At 42.8% G+C, this 13,881-nt stretch overlaps 1 protein-coding gene across 3 annotated transcripts in view; it reads left to right on the forward strand.

Moving 5' to 3' along the window:
* Positions 1-13,823, forward strand: part of flt1 (fms related receptor tyrosine kinase 1) — a 30,736-nt gene extending 16,913 nt beyond the window's left edge. Inside the window, exons 11-31 of one of the 3 annotated variants that reach the window (XM_062379244.1) lie at positions 673-796; positions 1,677-1,785; positions 3,533-3,841; positions 5,948-6,094; positions 6,177-6,308; positions 7,225-7,331; positions 8,153-8,288; positions 8,818-8,922; positions 9,356-9,469; positions 9,808-9,896; positions 10,280-10,388; positions 10,489-10,586; positions 10,676-10,798; positions 11,361-11,472; positions 11,569-11,668; positions 11,902-12,007; positions 12,120-12,214; positions 12,403-12,472; positions 12,611-12,702; positions 12,866-13,060; positions 13,184-13,823. In XM_062379244.1, coding sequence (XP_062235228.1) covers positions 673-796; positions 1,677-1,785; positions 3,533-3,841; positions 5,948-6,094; positions 6,177-6,308; positions 7,225-7,331; positions 8,153-8,288; positions 8,818-8,922; positions 9,356-9,469; positions 9,808-9,896; positions 10,280-10,388; positions 10,489-10,586; positions 10,676-10,798; positions 11,361-11,472; positions 11,569-11,668; positions 11,902-12,007; positions 12,120-12,214; positions 12,403-12,472; positions 12,611-12,702; positions 12,866-13,031 — 2,443 coding nt within the window. In that variant the 3' untranslated portion in view covers positions 13,032-13,060; positions 13,184-13,823. Of the gene's footprint in view, positions 1-672; positions 797-1,676; positions 1,786-3,532; positions 3,842-5,947; positions 6,095-6,176; positions 6,309-7,224; positions 7,332-8,152; positions 8,289-8,817; positions 8,923-9,355; positions 9,470-9,807; positions 9,897-10,279; positions 10,389-10,488; positions 10,587-10,675; positions 10,799-11,360; positions 11,473-11,568; positions 11,669-11,901; positions 12,008-12,119; positions 12,215-12,402; positions 12,473-12,610; positions 12,703-12,865 lie in introns of all 3 variants that reach the window. The other 2 variants (XM_062379245.1, XM_062379243.1) reach the window with 2 other exon arrangements.
* Positions 13,824-13,881: the final 58 nt, after the last annotated feature.

Consider the following 13,881-nt stretch of genomic DNA (forward strand, 5'->3'; position numbering starts at 1 on the left):
ATGGAATCAGAAACATATCCCAGCATCACTTTAAGCCTGTTGGCATAATTATAGATGAGGTAACAATACGATATTTATCATCATGAATATTAAGCCTCTTTAATGCATCTTTCTCTCTCCATGAGATCAGGCATAGGGACTCTCCCAAGCTGCTGCTCAACTTCAGCTTTTCATCCTCAGGAGATGAATGCAAGTGAACCACAAAGCCTCTCGTCTAAGCTCCAGTTCCCACAGCTCCACTCGCGTGTAATCTATTGATTTAGACTTGTGAGAGTCATTGACAGCGACAGGAACTCTAGTCCTGGAAATGTGGGATGATTTGTTAAGAATGGAAGGAAGCGGATCCACAGGATGACAGAACCACCTCTGCATCCTCCATAGGTGAACAATCCAGCATTACATAGCACTCCAAAGATCCGCTATTGTTGGGCTGCAGGACAGGGAAAGAGGATGTGATGCTATTGATAAAAATGGTTTGGTGATGATGGCGGTTATGTGAATGACGGTGAAGGTAACATCAAGCAGCAGATCAAGGAGTTTCCCTGGTGTTCAGGTCTTCCTCCTGCCGAGTACAGCTGAGGAACACACACACACACACACACACACACACACACACACTTGGAGACTTGTATCAACACAGCTGAGTCCCTGTCCCTCTCCTCCTCCTTTAAGGTGCGTGTGTCCGGCGTCCTCCTCCCTATGGCGCCCTGTGACAGAGGATCTCCCCGCCATGTCTACACACAACCACATCCTGAGTGTTACTCACAGACAGGAAGTTCTTCAGGGGAAGAAAAGGGTAGGTGGGAAACACTGAAACACACACTCTGACAGTGGAGCCAGGAATGGAGCCAGATGTATAAACTCAACGGTGCAATAACATCCTAAGTAAGAACTGAAGATATGAAGAGTAAAATTAACAGATTTTATTAAAGACATCCGGGAAAGTTCACTGGATTTCCATCGCTAAATAGTTTTAGAAAAATGTTCAATGCATAGGTAAACTAAGTTTGACTTTTCAAAAATGAAGCCCTGCAGTTGTTTCCATCTACAAACTTTATTTTCCAGATTCATATGAGATCACCGTTACCTTTGACCTTTGATCACTGAGATATAATCAATTAGTCTTTGCGACAACTCACTTTTCAGAAAACCTAAAAGGAAGACTTCACATATTCAAGAGGCCAAAAACATGTTTCTGAGGCCTCCTTAATCTTGACCCTTGAATTGTCTCTCACCGAAATCGATCAGTCTTCTGATTGAGAATTTGAAGAAATGCTCTCAAGGTGTTCTCAAGATATTGTGTTCAAAGTAATGGGATGAAGACATAATGGATAAAAAGGAAACCTATCCACACAAACACACATGCACACACACACACAAACACACACAAGCACACACACACACCTACATCATTACTTATCGACAGATTGCATGTTGAGCTGCCCACTGGGATGGAAGTGGGCAGGAGGTCTGGCTCAGTGACCCCTATTGTCTAGTGAGTGGGCCATTGGAAAATATGACTCCTACCATTAGAGGCAGAGGTAACAAGCCTAATGTATGTGTGTGTGTGTGTGTGTGTGTGTGTGTCCGTGTCAGGTGTGTGCGTGTGCGAGTCTGTGTGTGTAACAGTGTGCTCAGTGTCGGTTTGCTCAGGAGGATGTTTGTGCTCTCTGCAGACAGTGGGGGTCCTGACTGTGGCAGAGGCCTTTGTGTCTGGAGTGTATCGCTGCGTTGCCTCCAACTCTGCAGGCACCGACCAGATGGACGTCTCCTTCTACATCACAGGTGATCCCAAAATACACAATGAATCATATCTCCACAAATATGGAACTCATGGGTGTGTTTCGGTTTTTCTTGGTGACATCTGGGAGTTTTTTTTTATTTCCAGAGCTTACACTGACCACAAATGACAGTGAATGATCTGTTTTAAGTTCCATCGCGGCCTCTCCCCTTCCTCCTTTCACTCCTCATATAATGACTATTTTCCATCATCTTCTTAGTTTTCTCACTTTTCTCCCCCCCTCCCTCCCTGGATATGACACATGGCCAGAATCAGCTGACCCGACTGATTTGTCAGTATCACATCAAAGCATCAAACATGTGTAATATCTTAATTTTGGATATTTACACAGAATAATGAGTGATACCGGTAAATATTTAGTAGGAGGACGATGACCTTTAGAAGTTTCACTCAATGGAAAATAAAGAATCAACTATGACATGAATTATTGTAATAATTCATCATGTCATCAGTTCCTCATTCAACTTGTGATTTGCTTTCACACACTGTCACACACACCCACCCACACCCACCCACCCACCCACACACACACACACACACACACACAAACTATCACAGTGGAGTATTACCAAAAAGAAAAGGTGTTTCCATCATTGTTAAGAAAATTCAAGAGAATATGATGAATGTATTTATTTCCAAGCCGTGGTCAGTAAAAGTGAAACTGTGCTTGTGCAGTAGAAGATGTTTTGTCTTAGAATGACTCCTTGTGATAAAGCAGATGGGAAAAAGTGAGAGAAGGCAAGTGGAAGATGATTATTCAGCTTGCAAAAGAACAAAAGAAGAAGGTACTTCTGTGTTAAGGTTGTTTCATTTTACAGGAAGACAGGGGGCGCTGTGCCAGACACAATAAAGGGACACTGTAGTAAGGGTGGGATGCTGCATATTTGCAGACCCCAAAACTTAAACTGGAGTCTGGAGTCACTGTCCCATAATACACACTGTTATATGGCATTATTCGTTTCATATCAAACATATGTAACCTTTTACAAAGGTATTATGTTTATACAGCGAAGAGTTATGAACATCAAGGTTGTTTATGAAGGAAAGGTGTGAATATGTTTTTCTGACACAGTACTGAAATAAATCTTCTGTCACATCACAGAAACAAACCCAGTCTTATGATAAGTGTGGAGGCTGAAGGTGTAACACACATGTTAATTTAGGTTAAATACTTGGCAGAACAAAGTGGCGTGCGTGCATTGTGTACACACTGTATCTTGCAGTTGATGTGGCGTTAGATTTGTAACCAAGCCTACAACACGTTTAAGGTGTTCTTGTGTGCAGGAGTGTGCATGTGTCCGTGCACAAGGCTGCGCTGAGCTGTTAGTGTGTGAGCGAAACAGGAAGCTGGGGCTCTTATCGTTCCACTTCCCCGTGCAGTGCACTTCCTTGGACTGGCAGGTCCACTTTATTTCGGGAGGCCTTGGGGTGTTCGGGAAAGATAAACACTATCTGCCATCAGGAAACTCTTGAGCCGTTTCCACGGGAAGTTTCGACTGGCTAAAGTAAATAAAAAGCCTGTTCACTGTATTCCACTAGCTGCTCTTTACCGACAATGGATATTCAACATTGTCATCAAAGGTTACAAACATGGAGGTTTGGTGAAATCGTAGGTGTTTCAGGCACCAGGCAGGAACTTGACATGTCAAGAAACTGAGGAGACTGATTCATCACACAGGAGATCAGGAGGTTTATATTCTCGTCATATTCCTGCTTCCTGTTTCCCCTCAGACGTCCCAGGAGGCTTCAGTGTAAACCAGCGGGAGGAGCCGAGAGAGGGCGGGGACCTCCACCTCACCTGCGCAGCCAATAAGTACCTGTACACGGCGTTGTTGTGGCGACGAGTGAACGACACAGAGGACCACCAGTCCCGCAGCCCCGCCCCGAGAACTCAGCCGCTCACGTCGGGGGAGTTCTCCAATGCCCTGATCCTGCGGCTGAGCAACCTGACAGCTGGGGACTCTGGGGCCTACAGGTGCTCCGCCCACCACCGCCTCACCGGACAGGAAACACATCTGGACACACAGGTGGTGGTGACCAGTGAGTAATGCTCTTCCTCATATCCTCAACATATATAATGGGATCATCAGGGTTAAAGATTGGACTGAAATTACCTTCTTCTTAAAAAAAAAAAAAAAAATGTATATCATGTAATTTTGTGTCAAAGAATCTTTACTCTTTTGTCTTTTTTTTCTAAGATCATTTGATTTACAACTTTCTATCTTCGATCACCTGAGTTTTCAAGTTTCAATTCTTCATCTTAAACTTTATGATCTAGGGACAGAAGACTTCAAAGATCAGATCATTGATATGTACTGCGTGGGGCCTTGATGGTGTCTACGTGTGCACCTGCATTCAAAGCAGTTTACCTCTGGTTTTCTTTATTGCTAATGGAGATAGTTCCTTACCGACCGGTTCCCCAAGTTAAACTCGTCCCATTCTCTTTGTGCACATGCATTGTGTCGCACTTACACAAATATAAATACATACATGCAAACAAACAAACACGCTCTCACAGAGGCCTCGCTGCTTGGGAATCGGGTCCCCTCGGCTTCCTGGGGCCCCACCCTGCCTTTGCTCTTGCGCTCCAGCTCAGCACCTCTTTCACGTGGGAATGAGCTCTTGTCTGGAGGAAGAGCACACAATGGCACTTCCCACAATGCCACATTTACAGGCCCCTACACAAGGCCGGAGGAACAATCAGCCAATCAGACACTGTCAGGCCCCAGCCCCCGCGGACAATCATCAATTGTTTTCCAGGAGGAAGATAGGGGAAACAACAATCAGTCCCCTTGGTTAAGTGACTTCTCTTCATGTCCTTTACTGCTACTCTCTATACAATCAGGCTCCCAACACAACAACTTCCTCCCCCAGGACCCCACAAGGGAATTACTAGAGAGACAAGGTGACCAGAGAGAGATGAGTGGGGGAGCTTGAAAGAGAGAAAAAGGAGGAAATAAATGTTAACATGGGTCGGAGAACTGCTGGGATGGAGGAGCCATCTGATCCAAATGTAATGCGCTAGACCTGTGGTGTAATTATAGTGCATGAGAGTGGAAGCATTGTGTGCACTCAGTGTTCGCGTGATGAAATACAATATTGTAGTCGGTTTGGAGAAATTATTTTTTATTGTCGAGTTTTTCAGAGCTCAGATACGAGCTGACTCAGAGGTTGAACCCAAGGCCACTCTTCTTCTCTCAAGGGTCACAGTCATTGTGCAGGAGTGGCACCGCTCCAAAAAAGTGTGGGGGAAAAAATGCTATGATTTCACTTCATCGGAAATCTCCTGCAGTCTATAAAAAACTATGACTGTACGTGACACAATCTTAGTTTATCGGCTTTCACTCAGGTAAAAGTGAAAATACTACGATATAAAATATATATTCTTTGTTAGGTTAAGTCCTGCGTTCAAAGATATATTTGGGTTTAAGAATGAGCAGCAACATGTTATCATGACTGTTTTGACTGTTTAGTAATGTGATGAAGTTTCAGGTTTGTAATAACGACCAAAATTAAATTGTCACCCGATTCTGCTGTAATCTATTCAGCGCTTTTGGGATCATTGCTTTGATTTTGCTCTTATCTTCATTTTTGGACCCTAGCAGGAGCTGTTTCATTGAAAAAGCCATAAAAAGGCCATTTCCATTGCATTTTATCAATATATTACTATTGTACTGTACTTAAATATGTGTTCAAACTGAATTTAAATGTTGGTAAGAGTCAAAGTTGTTCTAGAAAGAATTTTAGCTACTGTTGTTAGAGTTAATCAAACTATTTTAATCGAAGAAATTTCTTTAGCTCTCACAAATGTGGTTTAGGTAAAAAGTGCAATATGTCCTGATGATATATTACACATAATATAAATATTTATCAGTACTTATTTACACTGCATGAGTTAATGTACATCGTTACATGAACCCTCTGTGTGTCTTTTGTCTTTTGGTAATATGCTTTTATCAAAGTGAAGCTTTGATAATAAGCATATTAGCATATATAAGCATATATCTACTGTGAATTATAAAGACAACATTAATATTCACAAACACCTAAAATAGCTCAGGACTCTTCAATATTAAAGTTTTATAAATTAAATAACTACACACTCATACCTCAGCCTTCATGGTGTGTTTGTGTGTCTGCCCTCAGTTCTGGAGCCTCCAGTGCTGCATCACAATTTGACTGACTGCATGGTCAACGTCAGCAGCTCAGTGACTCTCAGCTGTCCGTCTCACGGCGTCCCACCCCCGACCATCACATGGTACAAAGACGAACACGCTCTGTCCCAAGGATCAGGTAATAAAGAGACATCATTCATTTAAATTGCTGCTGAAATCTGGTGTATTTACGTTTGTCTTTGTTTGCCACTATCTTAAAGGTATCGTCATATCACCAAAAGACGGGACCCTCCACATTGACCGAATCACAGTGGAGGACCAGGGGCTGTACACGTGCCAGGCCACCAATGAGAGGGGGTCTGCAGAGAGCTCTGCCCACGTATGGGTGAACAGTAAGTGTCTGACCTCAAGTTTCTCTGCTTTTGATCGGCTGTGTTTTAACATGATGGGGGGGAACCTCCATGTATGGGTGTGTCTGTAAGTCCATTGTTCTCAGCTCTGTAAATAGATGTATACGTGTATGCCTGGTCCACACATTGTACTGTATATCACACTGTTGTACATGTATGTAGTACTTTTACACTGAGGTGAATCAGATCTATTTATAGATTATTATTAAGATCAAAGTGTGTCTTTATTTGATTCTGTTGCACCAGACACACACACACACACACACACACACACACATGTCCGGTGGTGGTAGAGGCGGCAGACCCCGTGTGGTTCACAAGTGGTGGATGTGCTTCCCAGTCTGGTTCTGGAGAAACGAGCTGCTGTGAGTGTTGTTATTTTCTGATCAGTCAGGAAGGAAACTGTCTCCCGTTTTTATTTCCTCCGGACGGGCCCGGCCTTCATCTCTGAGAGGCTCCGCTCCACTCTGGGCATTTCTACATCTTCTCTCTGAGATTAATTTGGGATTTAAGGAGGAGGATGGACGGTGGTGTCTCGGGATCATGGAGCGATAGTGAAAACGCAGTGCCCCCATTTGGAAGCAAGGAGGAAAACTTAAAAACCCCAAGCACAAGCACATGAGGGATATTACGTTACAGTATTTTTTTAATGAGGTGGTTTGTTGGGATTTCTGTTGCCGATTTTGTTTCACTTGATTTCAAAACTGTTTTTGAATCTCAGAGATGTGTCGAGGAATAAATGTTGATGGGAAAAGGAATTAAAATAAAAAAATCAATCCCTCAACAGTCAAAATCAAGTCAGAGAAGAAAATAATAAATACAAATTGTAAGAAAAAGACATGTGCAGGTTATCTCAGGTCAAATTGTGTCCAGTAACAACTTGTGTGTTTTTGTGCAGGTGCCTCAGAAAGCTCAGTTTTGGAGATTCCCACTCTCACCTGTACGTGCGTGGTGGCCACTCTCCTCTGGCTTTTTCTCACATTCTTCATACGGAAACTGAAACAGGTGAGAGGAAAACTGTAGCTTTCTGCTTTCTGGTTGTTTTAGGTCAATGTCAAAATCATTAATGATCAACACTCACTTCTGACATCGTGCTTCTTCCTCTTTTATCTTTTCTTCTGGAATTTGTTCCTCTTGAGTCATCACTACTTCACCAAGTTGTTGTAAGGAAGATACGTGTGGCTGCCAAGGTTACACAGTGCTTAATTCTCAGTACAAATTGCACATTTTATGGTTTGCCAGAGTACTGCAACTTTCTTTACCTTATTTTTGAGCATCAAGGCTTTTTCTGTCACTTTCATTTTGCATATACATCAACAAGTACTCTTTAAACATTAGATTAGTTTATATGAGATTTTATTTTTATGTTATTCTGATGTTTGCGTATTGTCTTATTCGTTTTAGTGAAACAGATTAGATTAGATTAGATTAGATTAGATTAGATTAGATTAAATGAAATGAGATGAGATGAGACTTTGTCACATTAAACAGATTTTTGTCTCTTGTTTGTAATATAACTTGGTGCATATATGAATACTTCAGCCTTATGAATACGTCTGATAAATATTTATAATTCAGGCCAAGATGCTAAAGCATTCAAATTAACTATTTTACAGAATTCATGTTTGCTTATTGATTTTCCTTCAGGTTTGTATTTTAAACTCTTTGGAACATTGCTCTCAAACGTTGGGATTTCCCTTAAGCACCTGAATGCACCGAGTGTGAATGTCACAAAGTCGCCTCCACCTTTAAATCGCTGAGGTGTAATACATTGTTCACCATAACATTTGTTTTGACATTTGTTTATCTTTTTATTTATGCTGAAGTCCAACGCCTCAAACGCCAAGCCCGAGTACCTGTCAATCATCCTGGACACCGGCGACGGACCAATCCAGGAGCGGTGTGAGCGACTGCAGTACGACCCCAAACAATGGGAGTTCCCTCGGGAGCGGCTCACATTAGGTGCGTCTCTTTGCTTCAGAAGTAAAACACTGACAACATCAACGTGATCCGCTTGTTATATGAAGGAAGGATTTTAGTCAATGAAACGGGGGGTTTAGACCAGACCAGACGACAGATACCAGGACTTTCTCAGAGGTCTTATCGGATTATTATTGGGAGTGACTCCCATCCCGTTCCCATTCCATTAATCAGACACTGTGTTGTCTGTGGTGAGCTAATCAACTCTGTGTGTGTGTGTGTGTGTGTGTGTGTGTGTCTGTGTGTGTGTGTGAGTGTCTGTGTGGGTGTGTGGGTGTTGACTGGACCTAATCAGCTCTCAATATTGTCAGGGTGGGATTCAATTAGATTGACTGTGGATATGAGTCTACAGTCTTCTCTTATCAGCAGCTCACATCCGGGATGGATTATAATACTAATTAATAGTGTTGCTCAATTAGACACCAACACACACACACACACACACACCTCCCTTTCCCCTGCCGCCCTTACGTTCCCTCTCTCTCTCTCTCTCTCTCTCTTTCTCTCACAGGGAAACCTCTGGGCCGGGGAGCCTTCGGAAAGGTGATTCAGGCCTCCGCGTTTGGTATTGACGGCGCCACCGGCTGCAGGACTGTGGCTGTGAAGATGCTCAAAGGTACAAGATGAGGATCAATCAATCAAGTTCTATTCCTATAGCTCATATTCCCAAATCCCAATATGCAAGGTGCAACGTCCTCCGTACCGAAAACTACCAGGAGGAAAAAAACGTAGAAACCTCCGATGGCCAGGAGTCCTTCTCTTAATAGTAACATGTACTGATGAGTCACTTATTTGTCTTCCTTCTTGTGTGTTTATATGCCATTGAAGTGGTATTGTTTATGTGGTTATACTCTGCCACAAATTGTATTTAAACCTTTAGATTGTAATGAGACTTAACGACGCCTGCAACTCCTGTTCTGGGTTTTTTTTACATTTTATTGTTAACATAATCAGGAGCCAGTGAAGTGTGACTCTGAAACTGTAAATTTACAACCCTGACCATGAACCTGTGTACCACTTATCTGTGTTCTTTCCTTATTGCCCACTAGAGGACGCTACAGCCAATGAGCACAAAGCTCTGATGACTGAACTGAAGATCCTGAACCACATAGGACATCATCTGAATGTGGTCAACCTGCTGGGAGCCTGCACCAAACCAGGAGGTGCTTACCTATCTATCTATCTATCTATCCATCTATCTATCTATCTATCTATCTGGACAATCGGAAGTGGTACATAGCTGTTAATATTTAGGTCATATAATATATAGTAATTGTTGACTTAGTACTTAATGCTTTATTTACTAGTTTTTAGTTTCTATCTATCTATCTATCCATCTATATATCTATCTATCTCTTTCTATCTCGCTCTCTCTCTCTCTCTGTCTATCTATCATTAACATTGTTGTCTATTGTTTTAATTACGCCCTTGAAATAAAGTTAAAATAAAGATAACGATTTTTAGAAGTCCCAGTTCACGTTGTTGTTTTCTGTGTGGGCAGGACCGCTGATGGTCATTGTGGAGTACTGTTGCTTTGGAAACCTCTCCACCTTCCTGAAGAGCAAGAGAGAGGTGTTTGTTCAGGACCAGGTGAGCTCCACTGACACAGTTAAAGATGGCGTCGTGCATGGCCGTGTATCTCACATCACATCTTCTTCTTCTTCCGCCTCTCCAGAGAGAAACAACATCCCCTCTCTGTGCTTCACAGAATTACAAAATGATCTCTCACAAACGCACACTTCTGCAATGCGCTTGAGGTCGGGAGATGTTATCACTTCTCGACCTGCACTTCCGTATTTTGGTTCACAGGTTTTAGACATTGAAGATAAACAGTGGCCTCAAAGAAACACACACTGGATGAACTTCCCCCTTACACCAGTCCACACGTTCACCGAAACTACTACCAACACATCTCAGGAGTCACAAAGATGCATTCATAAAGTTTGACTGGGATCCTTTTGTCTCGATATTAGTGGTCCAGAGGAAGAGATGGAGGGCCGGTTTGTGCCAGGGGTGATTGTGAGGGACAGAGCGGCATCAGGGCAGAGTTTGACAACAGGGAAAACAAAGAGAATGGCCTCGGTAAGACAAGCACCTCGTAAACTATATCCTATATATTTTCTATTTAAATTCAAACCGAGTTTTTTTATTTCTCGGCCTGTGTCCGCTCTTTTTCTTCTAGATCGCAAATCTGCATCCAACGCCCCGTTATTCCTGGAGGATCTCATCTCCTTCAGCTTCCAGGTGGCGCGGGGGATGGAGTATCTGGCCTCTCGCAAGGTCTGACTCTTTCCTGCACAGTGTGTGTGTGCACATCTGTGTGCTTAATACATTTTCTTACACCGTTGTTCACTTTGCGCCTACATCAGTGTATTCACAGGGACCTGGCAGCCAGGAACATTCTGCTCTCTGACAATAAAGTGGTGAAGATCTGTGACTTCGGTTTGGCCAGAGACATCTACAAAGACCCCGACTACGTCCGCAAGGGAGACGTGAGTCCACACTAGCAACTTGGATGTCACTCAGTGGAGCACAGGTCCAACAGTCTAAAGTCTATCAAGCCACACTACATTTCACACATTCATAGATATCTGTTGCCTTAATATGCCCAATATTAGGTTATGTAGAAAGTTCCCCTGATGCAGACCCGCACCGAGATATCCCTCCCCCGGGTTTCATGGAAATCAATTAAGTGTTTTTTGTGTATGCTTGCTGACAAACAAACAACAGGGGTGAAAACACAACTGTGAAAAATAAAGTTTATTAGCAAATTGATTTTATTTTCCTGATTTATTTTAGAACTAGACTTGACAGTTTTGGGATATTCTATTGTAAAAAAAAAAAACTACGAATAGTGTGTTTTACTTAAATTCCAAACACAAAAATCTTGAGACAAAATGTGTTTTGTATATTATTTCAAAAAATAAAATAAATAATTTTTGCTCCTCATATGTTTCTGAACTTGAAACAATGAACAATCTGTGGCGACTTTATATATTTCCCAATAAGATGGCTGCTGGTTAAATCTGCTCCTGTGCTCTGATTGGCTGACAGGCCCGCCTCCCTCTGAAGTGGATGTCTCCTGAGTCCATCTTCGACAAATTGTTCACCACCCAGAGCGACGTGTGGTCCTTCGGCATCCTGCTGTGGGAGATCTTCTCCTTGGGTAAGAGCCACCACCCATCTGTTCTCAAACACAGACCTTACATAAAGATGGACAACATTACATATTGATGAACCAATGTGTGTGTTCGCCCGACAGGAGCCTCCCCGTACCCCGGTCTTCACATCGATGAGGAGTTCTGCCACAGGCTGAAGGACGGGACGAGGATGCGAGCGCCAGAGTACAGCACCACTGACATGTGGGTTGAAATATTTGTCTATAACCCCCTGAAATCAGCCAGGAAGAAAAGAGGTGTAATGACGAGGAAGCCCAACGTTCAACTTTGGCTTCATCTTGTTCAGATTTGTAGTCTGCAAAACACATTTTAGATCACAGGCCCTGCAGTAGTGTCCCAGACTGTGATTGGGTTAATGTTTTAACCGACTATTACACATTATCCCTGTGTGTGTGTGTATGTGTGTGTGTGTACAGTTACAGCACGATGCTGGCATGTTGGGAGGCCAGTCCTTCAGAACGACCCACATTCACTGACCTGGTGGAGACGCTGGGAAACCTGCTACAGGCAAGAGTTCAGCAGGTCAGCCCTCGGGATCAAGATTTATTTCTTGTCAACATTTAGATAAGTTACAGAAAAACACAATCTCACATAGTATAAGGACCTAAACAAAATTTGTTGCATCTTTTAACAGGATGGTAAAGATTATATTCCTCTGGGATCCTTCATGGCTGGAGAAGGTCGCAGTGAGACGTTGATGGAGAAGCCTCTAGCAGTCACAAACCTGAGGTAAGGACGTGAGCCAATGAAAAACATTACGTGCAGCAGCATGCAGGTCTGAGCCGGAGCATACTTTACGTTGGAGGACACGTTGGCAAGGTGGGAGAGACGTGTGTGCGGTGACTGAAAGTAAAAAACGACTCGACAGGAAACAGATGGAGAAAGAAGAGTAACTCGTCTTATCTGAATCCCAACAGTTACATGAGGGGTATGGCCACACTCCAGACTTTTGAGGAACTTCCCTGTGAGGAGCCGGAAACCCCTGATGTAAGAGGAACACCTTTACTTCTTCACCTCTGCTTGCACACCAGACACACAAATACACACACACACACACACACACACACACACACACACACACACACACAAAATAATGCTGTGATGTTTGTGTCCTCTCGGCCTCAGGACGGGCAGAGTGACAGTGGCATGGTGCTTCCATCTGAGGAGCTGAAGCAGATGACGTGGAGCAACGGCTCCAAGACCAAGAAATTCAGCAGGTGGAGACTTTCACCTCTTAACCCTTACATGACTAACCCCCCCCCCCCCAGTAATGATTGATGATAGATCAAGAGAATATTTGTAATTTTGCTAAAAGACGAGTGACAATATAGGAAATCACTCAAGAGTCATCAATGACTATATTTCTTTTTACAAATCTAGGTTCTTCGGCTTCAAGTCTCGGGACAACCAGGTGCCCTTCCTGTGCAGTGACATCACTGGTCTCCGTGACGACGAGCCGTCCATCCTGCCCTGCGAGTGGGAGTCAGATGAAGGTGGCTCCCCCCCTCCGGACTACAACTCCGCCTTCCTCTACCCTTCCCTCTAGCCTCTGCTCATATTCTAACTCCACACAGGGTAAACACTTTCCTCCTTTTAACTCCCTCACACTATGTTATTCTGCCTGTTCACACTCGCTGCTTCCATCCACTACCTCAGTATTAAAACCTGTAATTAATCATCTCTTCTGATTTCTTTTAGGTCAGAATTAAAACCGACATTAGTTGTTTTCTCAGAAACGACAACTGTTTGATGATGAACCAGAGTGATCAGAGCAGCTGCCTGACATCACTTATCCTATCGCAGTTATAACGAATGTATTCACTGAGCGTATTAATATACTGGTACCTCGTGCTCTGAGCTTTGTGCAGAGGAACACTGCTGTATGAAATAACCGTTCCTCTGACACAGCCACTATATGCTGGACAAGATATTACTCACTGAACTATAGTATGTGTATCCTATCTGTATTTATTTCAGTGTCCTTAATATGCCATACTTTTTTCACTATGTCTATGTTTCATTCTCTGGGAAATTGGTAAAAAAGTTGAAAAAGGTCAGATTTTACTATGTTAAATAAAGTTATAAAACAAATCCTGGATTTCAGATCCAGAACTGCAGCAAACTTTTATGGGTTCTTTCCTAATCTATACACCATATCCTTCTATCGTGTAAATCCGTGCAGTAGTTTTTATTTAATCCTTCACTAACAGAAGGAACACTTCTTGGCGGAGGTAATGCTTGAATCACCACTACAGGAGATACAACCAGTACAATACTATTATCTAAACCACATGGTTAACATTGCCATCTTGGAAAAACTGTATTTACAGCATTGACATGTCTTTATTATCCATGAAATTTTGCATTTAGTTTTTATAAATTACTGATGTTTAACC

This window comes from Platichthys flesus, chromosome 21, assembly GCF_949316205.1.
Source record: "Platichthys flesus chromosome 21, fPlaFle2.1, whole genome shotgun sequence".
NCBI classification, from domain to species: domain Eukaryota; kingdom Metazoa; phylum Chordata; class Actinopteri; order Pleuronectiformes; family Pleuronectidae; genus Platichthys; species Platichthys flesus.